This window comes from Crocodylus porosus, unplaced genomic scaffold (assembly GCF_001723895.1).
Source record: "Crocodylus porosus isolate Cpor-Errol unplaced genomic scaffold, CroPor_comp1, whole genome shotgun sequence".
Lineage (NCBI taxonomy): Eukaryota > Metazoa > Chordata > Crocodylia > Crocodylidae > Crocodylus > Crocodylus porosus.
The window spans coordinates 35,934,152-35,950,905 of record NW_017728906.1 but is presented as its reverse complement, the minus strand read 5'-3'; the positions used below and the strand labels follow the sequence as shown (position 1 = coordinate 35,950,905).

At 42.1% G+C, this 16,754-nt stretch overlaps 1 protein-coding gene across 3 annotated transcripts in view; it reads left to right on the top strand.

Annotated features, from left to right (window-relative positions):
• Positions 1–16,754, top strand: part of CRYZL1 (crystallin zeta like 1) — a 31,103-nt gene that overhangs the window by 989 nt on the left and 13,360 nt on the right. For all 3 annotated transcript variants that reach the window (XM_019528881.1, XM_019528882.1, XM_019528883.1), the window contains exons 2-6: positions 4,136–4,213; positions 5,979–6,051; positions 7,259–7,303; positions 12,432–12,500; positions 15,110–15,243. In XM_019528881.1, the coding sequence (XP_019384426.1) occupies positions 4,136–4,213; positions 5,979–6,051; positions 7,259–7,303; positions 12,432–12,500; positions 15,110–15,243 (399 nt within the window). The remainder of the gene's footprint in view (positions 1–4,135; positions 4,214–5,978; positions 6,052–7,258; positions 7,304–12,431; positions 12,501–15,109; positions 15,244–16,754) is intronic.

Sequence of the window (16,754 nt, the reverse complement as noted above, 5' to 3'; positions counted from 1 at the left end):
AGGTGGATAGGCAGGAGTGCTGGTGCCCACCTTGTGAGCACCAGCTGATCACTGATCACTCTTGGAAGCAGCTGCAGCAATTGGCTGTTGCAGGATTGGCTGTGGAGTGTCCCGTCCCCCCCCCTCCCCCCGGCAGTGAGATCAGCCATGGAGGGAGCTCTCCTCCCCCCCCATTAGCAGGACTGGTCATGGGGGGGGCATGTGCCACCCCTGACTAAGGCAGCATGTACTGACAAATTTTTTTGTCAAGATCCAGCAGCTTCCTGTGCCACATATATCAGCATCCTGGCACTTAAAAATGGCAGCAGGTGTGCTTGAACTGAAGTTCATAGAATAAGCTTTAGTTCAAGGGTTGCTGACACCATTTTTAAGCACTGGGACCCTTTTAAGCAGAGCAGAGCCTTGTGAGGCAAGGGCAGATATGGGCTACCTGCTTGGGGCTCTCTGCTGTCTTTGCCCTGAGAGCCCCACACCAGCCGTGTACCCCCTGCCTGCCCAGTAGTCGCTGCTTGCCACCTCCCACTGCCAACACTGCTGGCAGTTGCCATGCCCCTCCCAGCTTCCAGGGACAAGCATCATTCATGACATCAGAGATGGGCAAAATATGGCCTACAGTACCTGCCAGGTGACTGGATCTGGTCCATGGCCACCCTGACATGGGGCCATGCTGCACCCATTCACGCTAAGGCAGTCCTCACTGGGCTCCCACCAGTGCCAGTGACCCAGCCCCAGCTAGAGTGCAGAGCTGCTGTGCTGCCCCTGGGCATTCCACATGGAGCCAAGCCCTGCCCACTCATGCTGAAGTAGCTGGCACCATGCTCCTGCCAGCGCCTGTGGCCCAGCCCAGTCAGGTCCTCTTCTGTTCTTGCTGTCTCCAGCAGCAGCTCCTACCCCTGCCACTTCCAGCAGGACTGTTCCCAGTGCAGCTGCAGCCAAGTGCTGTTCTGCTCCCCCTGCCTCCAGTGCCGGCTACTAATCCTGATCTTGCTCCTGCTACACCGCACTGCTCCAGGTGAGCAGCTTCAGCCAAACATATCCTTCCCCAGCGCATAGGGCTCTAGCGCCTGGCCACCCTCCATCAGAAGGCAGCAGGGAGCTGGAGCCAGAGCCCCACATGCTGGTGCAGAAGCCTCCCGGCTGAAGCTTCCCACTTGTCCAGGGGCAAGAGCAGGAGCTGCTGCTGGAGGGAGCAGGAGTAGAGCAGCATTTGGGTAGCTGCAGCTGCACTAGGAACAGCCCCGCCGGAAGCTGCTTGATGCAGTAGAGGCAGGAGCTGCCACTGGAGGCAGTGGGAGCATAATGGCACCCAGTTGGACTGGGCCATGGGCACTGGCAAGAGCATAGCGCGTACTGTCCCAGCATGAGCAGGCAGGGCTTGGCCCCGTGTAGTGTGCTGTGGAGGTAGCACAGAATGCACTGCCTAGGCAAGCTCTGCTCCATGCACCCTCTGCCCCACCCTCCTTCCCCTCCCAGGAGCTAGCACTCAGGCAGCCTTCCTCCCATACACATGCACACGCACCCCCTCTTCCCCCCACAGAGCTGTAACTGCCCTGCAACCCGGCCCCATGATTCCAGCCTAGTCCACCCCTCCCGTTCCTGAACTCTGCTCCTTGAGTGCCGGTAACCCCATAGCAAGTTTTGGGGAGTTGTTGTGGCGGGAGGGGTGGTGCTGACCTAGATTGCAACAGCTCATCAAAACTCCCTATGTGGCCCAAATACTTGTTCCACCCTTGCAATGCATAATGGAAGGTCTGGAACCTTATTGAAGTCTGAATAAAGAGCTTAAAGTAAAGGTATCTTTATGTGGTCAGCTGATCACCAGTGGCCTCTGCTCCATGATTCCCTTATCTAATGAATGTAAAGGACAATCATCACTAGCACTCCTGATGAGATGGGTGGCGTTTCAGTTATTCATGAAAACCAAGTGTTTCTTGAGTTTTATTGGGATAATGCTTATATTCCCCAGTAAGATAAGCTTATCTGATTAAGGGACAGTCATTATAACAGAAGTTTAAAGTCTTACCATGCTTTAAAATAAGGCTGCCAAACTATTAAAAAATTTGCTAGTGATTAGTTGTTCAATTTAAAAAAATAGTCACAATTAACTGTAATTTTAATTGCACAGCTACAAACTTAATGTTATGCATGAAAAAACAAAATTGTGCAGGTACTTTGGTTGGGGGATGGGTGTAGGGGTGGAATCTGTGGGAGGGTGTGTAGGGTTTGGAGCCAGGGGCAGGGGGTTGCCCATAGGGGGGTCTGAGACCTGGGGAAGGGGGACCCCCACATGCCTTGGAAGGATCTCCAATCTGAGCATGGTCTCCGCAGAGTTGCCCGGGGCATGCCCCTAGCCCAAACACAGCCCTAGCAGCGATGGGCTCCCTCCACCCTTGTCCCAGCTGTAGGCAGCCCAGGGTGGGGGCAGCTGCTGCAGCTGTGGATGGAACTTCCTCACTTATTTGTGGGAGGTGGCTCCAAGGGAATGCTGCCCCACCCTCTGGCAGCAGCTTCCTCCACAGAAGCACAGAGCCACTGTCACCACTGCTCCCTGGGGGCCCCAACTGGGGTTGTGCCCTGTGGGCCTGGAGGTGGTTCGTGCTGGAGCTCCCAGGCAGTACCAGCCCACCCTGAGCCCAAGCCATGGGGCCCAAGGATGCCAGGCAGCCCTGCCATGGCTCAGCGCTGCCTTCCCCAAACCCCTGCCTCTGCCAGCCTTGCTGCTTAAGGCCCTGGATGGGGGGGCGTGGGTGTGCCTCCCCTCTCCCCCCTTCCTGCTGCAGTGGTCCAGAGCCTATACCTGGGTTGCTCTGTGGCTCCTCTGCACTGCCACCACTGCCCCACTGTGTGGCCCAGAGGCAGTGGTGATGGCAGCGGAGCTGGGTGCAGGATCCAAAACCATGTGCACAATTAACGCATTAGAAAATTAATGCATTAATTGGTTCTTGCCTTAATCATGCACATTAACTGTGAATGACAGTCCTATTTTAAAATATAAATTTACTCAGTGACTCTTGGGATTCACAAAAAATATAATTAATACAATTAAATATTCCTCTATTTGCAGTGGTCTGGCAGTAGTACCCTGTATAACAAAGGGAGATTGAAGTTACACTGTTAAGCTGACTTTTTGTTCCTCAGACTGACAAAAAGCCTGTGACCCACAAGTAGGGGATGTTAAACTTAGGAGAAAAGTGGTGGCCATGATTCTATGATAAAGGACCTGAAACAGACAAATTGAAGGAAAACCTAAACAGTAAAATTCTACCCTTTTACAATCAATGGCAAAACTCCCATGGACTTCAGTGTAGATGTACTTTCCGAATTCTGTTTGCAGAATAACCTAAGGAACTCTGAGCTAAATTTAAATGAGCTAGTTTGGTTACCAGAAACAGTCTAAATACAACAGCACAGAACTTAGGAGTATGGACTAATTTACCCTGTTAAGAAGCATGGTCTTTTTGAGCTATCTTCTTTAATGCTCATTCTTGTATCATATTGCAGTTTACTAATTTATAATCCTCGGGTCATCATGGAAGGGATGTCAGGAGAAATTTCTAGCAACTGAAGGTGTTTTAGTGATTCTGTAAATGAAAACAATAATCCTGATTCATGCAGATAATTAGTTTGACTTCAGATCGATTACTTAAATGTGACTGCTTGAAGGATTAAATATAACAACTTCTAACTTTAGTCTTAGAAGTTTTTACTGACATAATTCTCTGTTTACTGCTATTACTATTTATAAACTTTACTTTTTTTCTTCAGTTTAAATTACAGAGTTATTTAAAGAAAGTTTATTGTGCTGATTTTGCTACAAGTAGGTTTTGTAAAGTTAGTTGCTAAATGAAAACTAAATATTCTGAATAGTTCAGTATTGGGGTTTATTAAACATTTTAATGTCTGTATCATAAAAGTATACACAAAATTTAAATGATTATATATGGTGTAACACACATAAATTTAATGCTATTTTTCTTTTTTTCTTTTTATGTGAAATCATTCTTGACAGTGAACTATTGTGTACTAGGGATTTAAGACTGAAAAAAAAAAAAAAAGTTCCCAAAGTCTTGTGTTGATTTTTTACCAGCACATTCATGTTGCATTATATAATGTAATATGTGTAAATTTGTCTTAGGAAAACCTTCCTGTTGCAGGAGACAATGATGTGAAAGTACAAGTTAAAGCCTGTGCTCTGAGCTGGATGGATACAAAGGTATTCATTTTTACAAAATTTAAGTAAAGCTAGCAGAGTTGAATCTTTCTATCTGGAAACTTAACCAGATCCTCAGCTGATAAACTAGCATGGTTCCATTTCCATGCCAGTTGAGAATGGAATCATGTTGCAGTGTTGTTCAGTTGTTTAATGTAAGTAAAATAAAAGGCACCTGTGCATTGGTACCTAATATTTTAGAGAGATCAACCTGCCAGCTGTGAGCTGTGTATCGTAATAAAACCCATCTGTTAGGTGAAGTTGTACCTATTGTGGAAGGTAAACCTGGCATCCCAGGTGGCCTGGATAAACTGGAGAAATTATCCAAAATCAATTGCATGAAATTCAGTGAGGCCAAGTGCAAAGTCCTGCACCTGGGATGGAATCATTGAAGTTAAAAACACAGACTGGCAAATGATTGGCGTGGCTGCAGTACTGCAAAGAAGGACCTGGAGGTTACAGTGGGTCATAAGCTGAATATGAGCTCACAATGTGCTCTTACTGCACAAAAAAAAAAAAAGCCAACAGCATCCTAATTTGCAATAAATGGGTTGCTTGCAAATCAAGGGAAGTGATTCTTCTTTTTGGCACTAGTGAGACCTCATCTGGAGTATTGTGTCCAGGTTTGGATCTCACACTTCAAGAAGGATGTGGATAAGTTGGAAAGGATCCGGTGGAGATCAGCAAAAATGATTAGAGACCTGAGAAATAGACTTCCAAGGAAAGGCTGAAAGAACAAGGTTTATTTAGTCTGGGGCACAGAAGACTGAGATGGGGTTTCACAGTTGCCCTTAAGGTACTTGAAGATGGTCATAGAGAGCTTGGAGATTTTTTTTTTTTCTGTGTCTATAGGGGACAGGACTAAAAGTAATGGCCTCGGACTGCAGCACACTAAGAGGAACTTCGTTTATGAGGGTTGTCAAACATTTGAACAAGCTGCCTGGAGAAGTGGAATCTCCATCCTTGAAAGTTTTCAACAGTAGGTTAGGCAGATAGTTAGCTGAGGTTGTCCAGTCGGGTGATCCTGCCCTGAGCAGGGGACTGGACTAGATGACCTCAAAAGCTTTTTATGTAGGGCTTTAATCTCTGTTGAAGAGTACAGAATATATAGACTTCATTCTGCATTCAGGCTTATGAACACGTGGCCTGTATGCACTAATGTCACTAAGACCTAAATTACAACTTTAATACAGTAAAAGCTGTGTTAACCGGCACTTTATTAGCCGGAAAACTCTATTAGCCAGCATCCAAGTGATGCGGCAAAAGCGAAACCGGAAATACCACTTCTGGGGGACTTCCTGTTTTGCTGCCACAAGCTGAGTTTTTCTTCACCACTATTTTGGCCCACTGCCCAGGGCAAAGCAACCTGCACAGGAAAAAGCAGCCTGCGCGGGGGGCCCCCATCCCCGTCCCCCAGTGCACATTTGATTAACCTCTGGCAGCAGCTTATTTCATTAACCAGCATCCCAGGAGATGACAGATAACACAGCTTTTACTGTACTAGGAGACTAATTTTGTTCATGTACTTACTAGCTTTGTTAATGTTTATAAATGCTTCTTATAAATAAATTTTAGAAAGAGACCTTAACATTAACTTCTTAATATTTTTTAAAATGTGGTACATGCCACTTTTATTTTAATAATGTTTTTGCTTAGGGGGCATTTTTTTAATTTTTGAATTCTTGTGTTCTTATAATATGATCCCTAGTTTATGGCTAAAGGGGAAAAATTTTGGTATAGAAGTTCTAACCATGACTTTGTAATTTAGCTTTTGTCAGAAATGAAGTTGGAGAAGGAATTTCTACCTGTTGGGAGGGAGATTTCTGGAGTGGTGTTGGAGGGTGAGTCTATTGATAGTGATGTAATACATTCATCCTTGATGGGAGGAATTAAATGTGTACTAGTTTTAGGTTAGTGAGAATGATATGAATTCAGCATTAGTCTTGGGAGGTAAAATGATCTGGAATTTATTTTCTTGAACTATTAAATAATGTAATAGTTAAACTGAAAAGTAAAAGTTTCAGAGGTAAAAAAGGCAGCATGTGGCAACATTTTAAATGGAGTATGCTAATATACTTACTATACTTGTTATAATGGGCTCCGATTTATTTTATAAGAGTATTTGTTGGAATTGTAAGGACAAAATAAGTTTCAGGAAGTTAAGCTATAGTTCAGTGAACATCCACCTTTACTTTGCTTACAGTGCAGATGCTGCAAACATTTATACATTTTCTTGTTTGTGTAGTGTTTGTAGGTGTGGTGTTTGTTAGGGGTGTGCAAAGCAGGCTATATTCAATTCAGCCTGATTTGGGGGACAGTGATTCAGTTTGCTGATTCAAATAGCTGTCCTGATTCGATTTTGCCAAATCCAAAGATTCGATTCTGATTCAGAAAATCAGTGATTCGGCCATAGATAGCTTTATATATTTTTTCTACATACCTTAAGGTACCAAGCGGCTCGTGAACGCTGAGATGGAGCGGATAGAGCATCCCACAGGAGTGCAGGGGGTCCCTCGTGTTCAGCAGTGGACTCGGAAGTAGACTGGAACTACTTCCAGTTCACTTCTGGTTCCACCACCAAGTGCACTGGGGACACCCCCACAACTCCCATAGGATACTTCACCCCACCATCTCAGTGGTCACGAGCCGCCTAGTTACCTTGAGGTATGTAGAAAAATCATACAAAGCTGTGTCTATGGCCAAATCATCCAATCTCTCCGAATCAAATTGGAGGCATCCAATTGGATTCAGAGAGAGTAACGGGTCTCCTGATTTGATTCAGAGATTCAGCCACCAAATTGGGCCAAATCTCCGAATCAAATCAGCGACTGAAGCTTCACACAGCCTTGGTGCCTATGGTAAGTGCTGTGAAAAAAAGTGTCTGTTAATTTGCTTATATGAATAAGATATAGCCTGTCCTGCATGAAGAGTTTATTTTTGTAAGAGAGAGCTAGTATATGAAGTTCTCTAAAAAGTTTGTTTTAAATTCAAAAATATTTGTTTCTGTTTTCTCTCCTCTTGCCCAAATTGAAATTTTCCCCACTAAAGTTGGAAGTAAAGTGTCCTTCTTTCAACCAGATGATGAAGTAGTAGGTAAGTTAATATTGGTGTTTTTCAATTAAAATAATTTTAAAAATAAATTAATGAATTATTTAAGGTTACAGTGAATCTTTTCATTACAAGTAGACGTTCTGATTTTTTTTCCTGAAAAAATTGTAATTTGATGTCGTAGTAATGTTTTACTCTTGGCAATAGTCAGTTTTCATTAACTGGAATCCTAATTGAAAAGTTACTGTTGTGGAAATTATCTGAATGAGACAGGCAGATACTCAGCTGGGGTGGCCTTAAAGCTTCACTGCACCGAGTAAATTTTTCTTATCATCTATAGCACTAGTGCAGCTGAATACAGATTTTTTTGGTTTTGCTTTTATAGATGTATACCTATTTCTGTAGGCATGCAAGGTGACATCAGTATTTATATTTGATATACCTATTACCGGTCTCTAGAATATATTCATTTGGTAACTTCTAGTAATCAGAATTTTGCTGTTTCTTGTAGTTTGCTGAGGATTGGCCATGTTGACATTCTAAATTTAAATCTTGATCCAGCAAGGCATTTGAGTTTTGGAACGTTAAGCATATAGTCATTAACTTCCATGGGATTATTCATAGATCCAAGGCTGTATCAAGTTTATTAAACCAGTTTAGCATACTTTTGTTCTAGAAATTTCAGTTTATTACACATTTTTTGTTCTGCATATCTGATTCTTAATATATAGTATATTGCATATATAAAATATGTATTTTATACATTGTGTTTATAAAGTCCTTGTGTAACTTTAAAGTTTAATAACTTTGGATATACATGTGATAGAAGCAAACTGTAAATGGTGATTGAAAGCATATGATGCATTGAGTTTTTTTAGCATAGTATAAGCTATGCATAGGGTAAGGATTGCAAATGCATTTCATGAATCACTCAGCAGCAACTGCAATATGTTTTCTATGAGTTGGAAAATTGGATTGAATAATGTATCACGAAAGGGTGGTTATGTTGAAATTTGAGGTGTATTGTGTTAAAGCTTAATGAATTTTATGTTTTCAATCAGCATTTACAGTTAGCTTCTTCATGTGTACATCCAAAGTTATTAAAGTTTAAACTTGCACAAGGATTTCATGAAACAACCTGTATATAACGTGTGCTGATTGTTGTTCCAAAAATCTCTAGATCAAAATCCTAAGTCAGTTAAAAATGCCTAGGATTTTCTGAATTTTGAAAGCCCTTTATTAATTTCAAATGTAGTGAAAGAAAATTTGAAATCACTCTTTCCACATAAAAATGTAGTAACTCCTGTGGTTTAATAATTGATGATGACATATTGTACAGTTCATAACATTTAAATCTATCTGATTAAAGTAGCACCCAATTTATATTCCAGACTCTTGTAGATTACAGATAACACTTACCGCATAGTAAAACTGGAGTAGACAAACAATAAACAGTTCTACTGTGTGCTAAATCACTTGAATACAGAATAAAGATACCCCCAGAGAAATAAGTAGTAACTTTACTACATGCCATATATCAGGATAAAACTGGCTACAGGAATAGATGCACAAGATAGGCATTTGTTCAGTGCAACTTGGTTTCCCCTCTGACATACTAGCCAGATGCTGAAAGAACGCCCACTGCAGGCATCTCACTTGGGAGAGTTGGTCATGTGACTGTCCTTATGGAGTGAATTTACTACCTGGTAAAAATTACTCAATAAATTTACTACCTAGTAGATATTACTCTTGTCAGAAAGTTGCATCATTAACTGTCACAGTATCTTTGCCAAAATTATTTATTGTAAACTGAGGTTTACAACAAAAGTTATGGACAAAGAAACAATTCACCTCTGCTAAGGTAAAAGGAGTCAGGGCTGTACTATGTATCAGTTCTTCCAGGTAAGCTTGCATGCTTCTTTACTATCACCCAGAGCAGTTGACCCTGTAGTAAAGTCAGTACCCTGTTCACCATACTATTATTTTATCATTTGTCCATATTGAAATTAAATATATAGAGTCTGATAATGTATCCCTTATTTATGTGCCGATTAGTCCTTGATTGAGACATGGCAACAGTACAGCTTTCTCTAGCATGATTTTTGAGGGGGTGGAGGGAGTACTTTAAAGCAAGCAGTTGAAGAGTCAGACAGTAAATCTGATACCACCCACATATTAAACACAAGCACTTTATTCTTTTCAAGTAAAAGCAATCGCATACTGCATCACAGAACAGCATTAATTGTGCCTCTTGAACTGGCAGCAGTTCTTGGAGCATTTCTTGATCTGCAGTCTACAGAAAGGCCAAAACCTACCCCTTGACCCAAACCCTGCAATCATTAATAGCCTGGAACACTTCTGAGCTCTCCTTATGTAACAAATAAGATGAAAATTAATAAAAAGCAGTAATCTGTAAATCAAAATGAAATGGAGGGCTGCATTTAATAATATGAAGCCTTCTGCCAATGACATTGGACCCTGTTCTTCAAAGGGCTGACTGTCCATAGTTGTGTTTTTCTTTAGAGCTCAAAATATAGTATTGAGACTCTTCAGAGTACTTGGTAGTCTTGACTTCCATTAATTTCCAGATTCCTACTTCTGATATGATGCAACTTCTCAGAGGTAGCCAGAAGTAAGTTTGGGTTTGGTGTTTACTTAAGAATACGTAAAATTTTAAAATCTTGAAAAATTCTAAAAAATACACAACTTTTTATATCAACGTTTGCATCTAATTGTCAAGAAAGGCATATCTTAATTTATTGAAGCTTCATTTTGCTCTTGGTACAGTAGAGCTACCTTTAAGTTAAAAAATGTAAAATATAAAAGTCTCTTTAAACGTCTCTTAGGATTGTTCTAGGCCTTTTTTTCTGAAAGGATTCTAAATACATTTTTTCATATTCAAAATTTGAAGTGAAATACAATCAATATTGAACTGTCTTCAAAATCAGAAGACTATGTGTAAACTGCTAAAGGCTTGTATTCAGAAGACAGCTGTCTCCTTTTCTTCTGGATTTGGCACGTTAAAGTAAGGGACCGAAGGACTGACTAGGTTATATAGGTAATGGCATCCAGGTCAAAACCTGTTATGCAAAGCAGGATGATAAGAAGTTTCTGTCCTTGGTGCAAGTTCATGAATTATCTTGGGCTCTATAATAAATGAAACCGTGAAAGGGATTTTGGGATCTTCATTATGTAGATAAATGTCCATGCAGGGAGGTATTGCAGAATAGCTATTCTGTAGTATAATGAGCTGCAGATGTGTATAAACACAACAGTTGATTCGCCATTGTACAAAGGCTACACAATGGTTAAAGGAAATGGCAGATAAATTGGGTGGTAATTTTGAGCCAAAGGCTTTGTTGGTGTAAATAGATACAGCTCTTTGTTTTCAGACACTCTAAGATCTGGGTAGGAGAGGGATACAGAGATGCCTAAGAAAATTAAAAGATCTGGGGTTTTTAATATGCTATATGATGCCCCTCCTCCTTTCATCTCTTGCATCTTATTTTTCTTCTCTTGGAAGTCCCGAAACCTAACCTAATGCCAAAATCTGTTGTTCTTCAACCCACAACCTTCTGTCTTCAATTGAAAAGTCATTGTTTTGGTCAGGATATGCTTTTTGCCTCCCTTTGTCTCCTTTTTTTCCTCTTCCTGTTTTCTTTTTTTTTTCCCCTTTCCTTTTTTCTGCCACTCTCTTTGCCTGTTTTCTCTTTTCCCTTTCCCATCAGCTTTCACCACCTTCTTGGTCTCTGCCCCTTCTTGCCAACTTGTCTTTTATCTGGCACCCATCCTATTGCTTCAAAAACATAGTGCTCCAAAACACCTTGCCCTTTCTGTGCCCACCTGCAGTGTAACAGCTCTTGTTTTTCTTTTCTCCTTGCTTTCCTTGCTATACCTAATCCACTTGGGTAGGATAGAAAGGGGAGCAGAGTGAAATAGCATCTATTCCTCTTCTCATAATGCATGAATCTAACAAAAGAACAGTATATTAGCTCAAGAAAAGAGAATGCTAACATTCTCCTTGGAACATACTAGTATCTTGCACTATTGGTCTTTGCTTAGAGCTGGGTGGTTTCAACATGTAGCCCATGAGCTGCATGGGGCCTGCCAAGGGTTAATTTGCAGCCTGCAGACTCACACCTGGGCATCACACCCCCATCACTCTGGCTCCTGCTGCTCTTGGGGTCTCTGGGCTCTCACTCCCTACTCTGGCTTCTGCTTTCTGCACCTTGCTCTGGGGGCAGCGTGGTGTGGATGCACTCCAAAGAGTCCAGGGAGCCTGCAACTCAGTTGAGAAGAAGGGTGCTGCTGGTGATGTCATGTAGCCTAGAGGGCACCTGGCCCATATGACATGCAGCCCTAGCCACTCCCAGCGTTGGACATCCCTGACCTAAATCATCCTAATATGAACCACAGTCATGGCATTAGAAGAGACCGACCACAAGAGTTCTCTAATCTGACTGCCTACAAAGATGTAAAAATAACTGTTCCTAAACCATCCCAGACAGATGTCTGATTTAAACAAATTCATGTTTTATTTGAATGACTATTCATAAGGCTCTCCTCTTTCCCTTCCTAGACTGTCTTTGCTAATCATTGAAGTTCATGCTACTTTTGTGATTCATAAAGACAGAAAATAAAATAATAATAAACATATTGATTTAGTGTGACAAACATATTACTCTTTCCACCCTTGAATCAATTTATAATTTTCAATTACAGATGAATGTTTGGAGTTAATATTCTCAACCTTTTAATGCAAAACACTGGCTTAAATGGGGCAGATGCCTGTCTGTGTGCATCTTTGCATCCCAGTTGTGTAAATGAAAAGTATCAAAGTAGTGCTAAACCCTTATGATTGCAACCCCATATGCTCCCACTGCTCTTCAGGACAGAAACTCTCCCTTGGCAGAGGGATGAATTGTTTCTTTCTGAGATCATTTAGAAACAAACAGTTCCACATCAGTACAAAGGGCTTAGATTAGAGAGGCCTTGTTGCCCCTTCCAGTACCATGATTCTACAATTCTTATGAGGGAGGTAAACCAGATCTATATTCTTTCTGTTTGATTATGTAAAACTGAGAAGAAAAGAAACGTGGTTTAAAGTTATGCTAATATTTCATTTGTAATACATGCCTGGTCTGAATTGAAAGTTTAATTTCAATATTCCCAGGAATTTTACCTCTAGATTCTGAAGAGTCTGGTGTCTGTGAAGTTATTCTGGTTCATCAGCATTATTTGGGTATGTAATTGCTATCACTCTAATACTTTCACAGCCAGTTAACTGGATCTCTGATCTGTTTGTGTTTTCCCAGGTAACAGCAGTAATGCAGGGAGGTCAAACACTGGCCTGTGGAACACTATCATCCAAATCATGGGTCTTGAAGTTGACCCACATGCAGTGCTCTCTAGATTAGCCATGTGCACTGCCTGTGGCACCAAGTCGGGCTAGGCTACGTAGCATCCTCATTGAGCTGGTCTATAGGTCCAACCTAGCCCACAAGGCTGGCCTTGCATCATTTATTCAGTCCATTAGCCCAATCTGGCTGCAGGCCTGATAAGCCTGCAAGTCCTGATATGTTTGACACCCCTGCAGTAAGTAGTTATTTGGAGGGGCCAGCATGTTGTAACTGTGATGGTCCAGAAAGTATGCAAGAAATGAAGGTTTTTTGGTAATATCTTTTATTGGATCAACTGTATAGTTGGGAGAAATGTTGTTTATTTGATTTACTATATTTACCCACATCCAAAAATACTTTAAAATTTAAGAAAACTCCCCAATAATTAGATTCTGTACATGGAACAAGACAAGCTTTCAGGTATGGAGTTTTTCCCAGACTGGAGGAGGGGCATTTTGTGCCAAAAACTTGTCTAATATCTCTCCCAGCAGTTTGTCTAATAAAAAAGTCCTTGGGTTCCTCTTTATTACTTAGAGGGTTAATGTTCTGACTGAACCACACAAGCTGACTCATGCTTTCCCCCCACCCTTTAACTTCCCTTCTTGTTGCTTCACTTTCTCTTCCTGCTGACTCACCTGACCTACCACAGAGATAAACATTTTAAAAACATGCTGTTGCTGAGAAATTTAATATCTTCTCTCCAAACCTTGACCTATGATCCTGAATTATCATCTGGGATCAGAGGAACACCTGGAATGTATACTAACATCTTAGAAGTGAAGGGAGGAAATGTCAAAAGATGAAAGTCCAGGAAAAATAGTACTGTTGCTTTCACCTGCATTTCATTCCTTAGGTGCTATAATGTTTTCAGTTAGCCTTTCATGGAGGTGATTTGCTCTAGTGGAGAGAGCACTGGACTGAAAATCGCAGACATTTGGCTGCCACCTTCAGCAACTTCACTGTCTACATGAATTTGTATTGTATATTCCTAATTTCTTTCTATTCTGACTCTATCCATGGAGAAAACCAGTCTTTACAGTTCTATAAGGGATTTTTAGAGAGTTATTGAAGGCTGTTTTAGTGATAATGGACTTCTCCTTTAACTATATAAATACTTGGCAAAATATCCTTGATCTCTCCTAATTTTGTTTTGTAGGTTGAATCACTTTTAGGTTAAATCTTTCTGGTTCTGATTTTTTTTAATTGCTGTGAGAAGTCACAAGTTTATGGAGACTGAAGATAAAGGTTTATTACTCTTCCTGATACAAAACTGCAAGCTAAGCAAAATGAAGGCTAGAAGAATTTGCTCACAAACTAGATGTGCTAGTTACGGAAGAAAAACACTTATCTCTCCTTTGTTTTTGATTTCGTTTATTTTCTTGCTTGGTCTACAGTAATATGCGTTGATTCAGACAGCATATCAGAGAATTCCAGAGTTCTCTTCTAGTTCATCACCATAGCTGTTTTGGATGTCATAGTAATTACTCTGTGCCCCAGGGGTATTGGGGAAGTTGTGAAACTGCAGTCCCTGATTTGTAGATTGAAAAGATATTTCAGGGGGGCTTTTGGTGCCTTAGGAATGTAGAATTCATTGGGTTAACTGTATGCTACAATTTTAGCTAAGTTAGCACAGCTTCCTAGGTCAATGCTAAATTCTCAGCTGAACCATTTAGATTACCTATATGAGAAACAAATGCATTTCTACCTGGAAGGCCTAGTTTGCAATGTGACTCTTGATTTGTCATGCTCTACCAGCATGTGGGTAAAGCTCAAAACTCCATAATACTTTTAATGGTGCAAAATAGTGACATAGCTTCCCCAGGCACTGATATCTTGGCCTTTAGATGTTGTGCATGGTTGCAAGTTAAAACACCCCACTGTGAAATATCAGGGTCCAAAAATTTAAGATATGCATGTGTTATAAAAACACTTGGAAAAAGTTCCAACATATGCTGAAATAAAGCCTTCAGCACATGGGTTGAAGCTTGCTAGATACATTTTTTTTTATTCTGCTTGAGGATTCTCAGTGTAAAAGAAACTGGAGAGAACCTTTTAAGATGTATTTCCCTTGGGAACTTTTGAGGGGCCAGGGTGCAAGGGGTGCTTAAAAAACAAACAAACCACAGTATTTTAATTTGAACTGAAGGGCTCAGTTTGCTGCAGAGATTACATGATCTGTTCTTTAAGGCAGCAAATGTCTTTATCCACTCAAATGATTCCATCTGTCCATGTAATAACAACACATGCAGCAGCATTGTGCTGTTACCTTCAGGAAATGGAAAAGTATTTATTTGGGCAAATGTCCTGGTTTTTGATAATTTTTTCCCTCTTATGTGAAGTGGTAAAAGAGCCAGGAATAAAATCTGTCATAAAAAAATTGTTCTTACTGAAATATCACCTTACCCACCCACTGCTTTTTTCCCTCTTTGTTTGTTTTTCTTTTTTCCCATAGTTCGTAAACCAGAAAAAGTCTGTTGGGTTGAAGCAGCAGGGACCCTCCGTGACGGCGTACGAGCATATACAGCTCTACATTACCTTTCCCATGTCTCTCCTGGAAAAACTGTCCTAGTAATGGATGGAGCAAGTGTAGGTAACACTGCTGTTGCCCTACAGACATGCCTTTTAAAATAGTTTAGGAATAGCTTCTTAGTCACATTTCATAATTTACTTACCTCTGCCACCTAGTTATAAAGGAGGGACAGAGGATTTGCCATGACCAGTCAGGCTAATAGGATCTGCTACCCTACTTCTGGTTGTGTCCTTTACTAAGCAGTTCACACAGAAGAAAGGGAAACAGATATTCCATATAATGCATTGGGCAAATCTTATACATGTGGGCACAGGATTGGGAGTTATTACTTGCTCTTTACTTTTAATGCTGTATGCCAATTATTGCTGGCAGAAGCAGTCTCTAGTTTGACTTTCTTTTACCACTTCCAACTTTAATTTTCTCTCATGTTGTTGTTTAATTTAGTATTACTGTCCTGTTAACTGCGGCTGAAGCTGTTAAGCTCACTGAAGCAAAGTAGCATTAACTTAATTGTGGCTTTGCAGTATACACAAGATACCAAGTGATTGGAGCTGGTCCTTTGGGAGCAATTCATCCTTAAGCAACCAACCTCAAAGACATCCTCTGTGCCATTCCTTGTAAATGCAGCTGTCATTTCTTTTCATCACTGGGACTGCAGTTGGAGCTATGGCTATTTAAGCTGTTTCTAATGGTGCACCAATACATCAGTCTGATATCGGATCAGTACCAAAATAAAGAAAGCCAGCTGTATTGGATATCGGCCTGATGGGGCCGATAATTTGGCCAATAAGTGCCTGTGATGTGCGCAGCTGCAGGCACAGCACAGAGGCAGTGAGGAACACAGCCCAGCAGCTTGGAGAGCTGCCTCTAGCTGCTAAGTCCAGTGTGGTGGAAGGGGTTGGGGGGAGGCAGATACATGCCCCCCACGGTGAGGGAGGGGGTAAAGGAGGCCGTTCCTGCCACTGCTTGCACCCTGGGAGGGTGGAGCGTGTGTGCCCCCTGGATCTGCACAGGGTGGGGTGGTCTGCAGCCAGGGCTGCGTGAGGCTCTTGTCAGCGGGGGCTGGGCTAGGAGCAGGTGTGAGAGGCCACCCCAAATTTCACTGCAGCTCCACTCCCAGCACTGCTGCTGCCAGCCACCTGGCACAGCCCCAGCTCTTCCTGGCACATGGGTGGAGGTGGGGCACTGAGCCGGGGCTGTGTTGGTGGCTGGCAGCGGTGGCACTGGGAGCAGAGCAACAGTGAAATCTGGGGTGGGTGCAGCCTCCTCCCAGTGCCACTGGCGCCCACTCAGCCCTGCTGTCACCAAGAGCCTTGCGCAGGCCTGTGCAGATCTGGGGGGGGCACATACCCCCCTGCCCTCCCGGGACCTTGTCGTGCATCAACAGGTGCATCTCAAGTAGGGCCAAGGAGGTGATCCTCCCCCTCTTTGCGACACTGGTCAGGCCACAGCTGGAATACTGTGTCCAGTTCTGTGTGCCCCACTTCAGGAGGGATGTGGACAACATTGAGAGGGTCCAGAGGAGGGCCACCCGCATGATCCGGAGACAACAGGGCAGACCCTACAA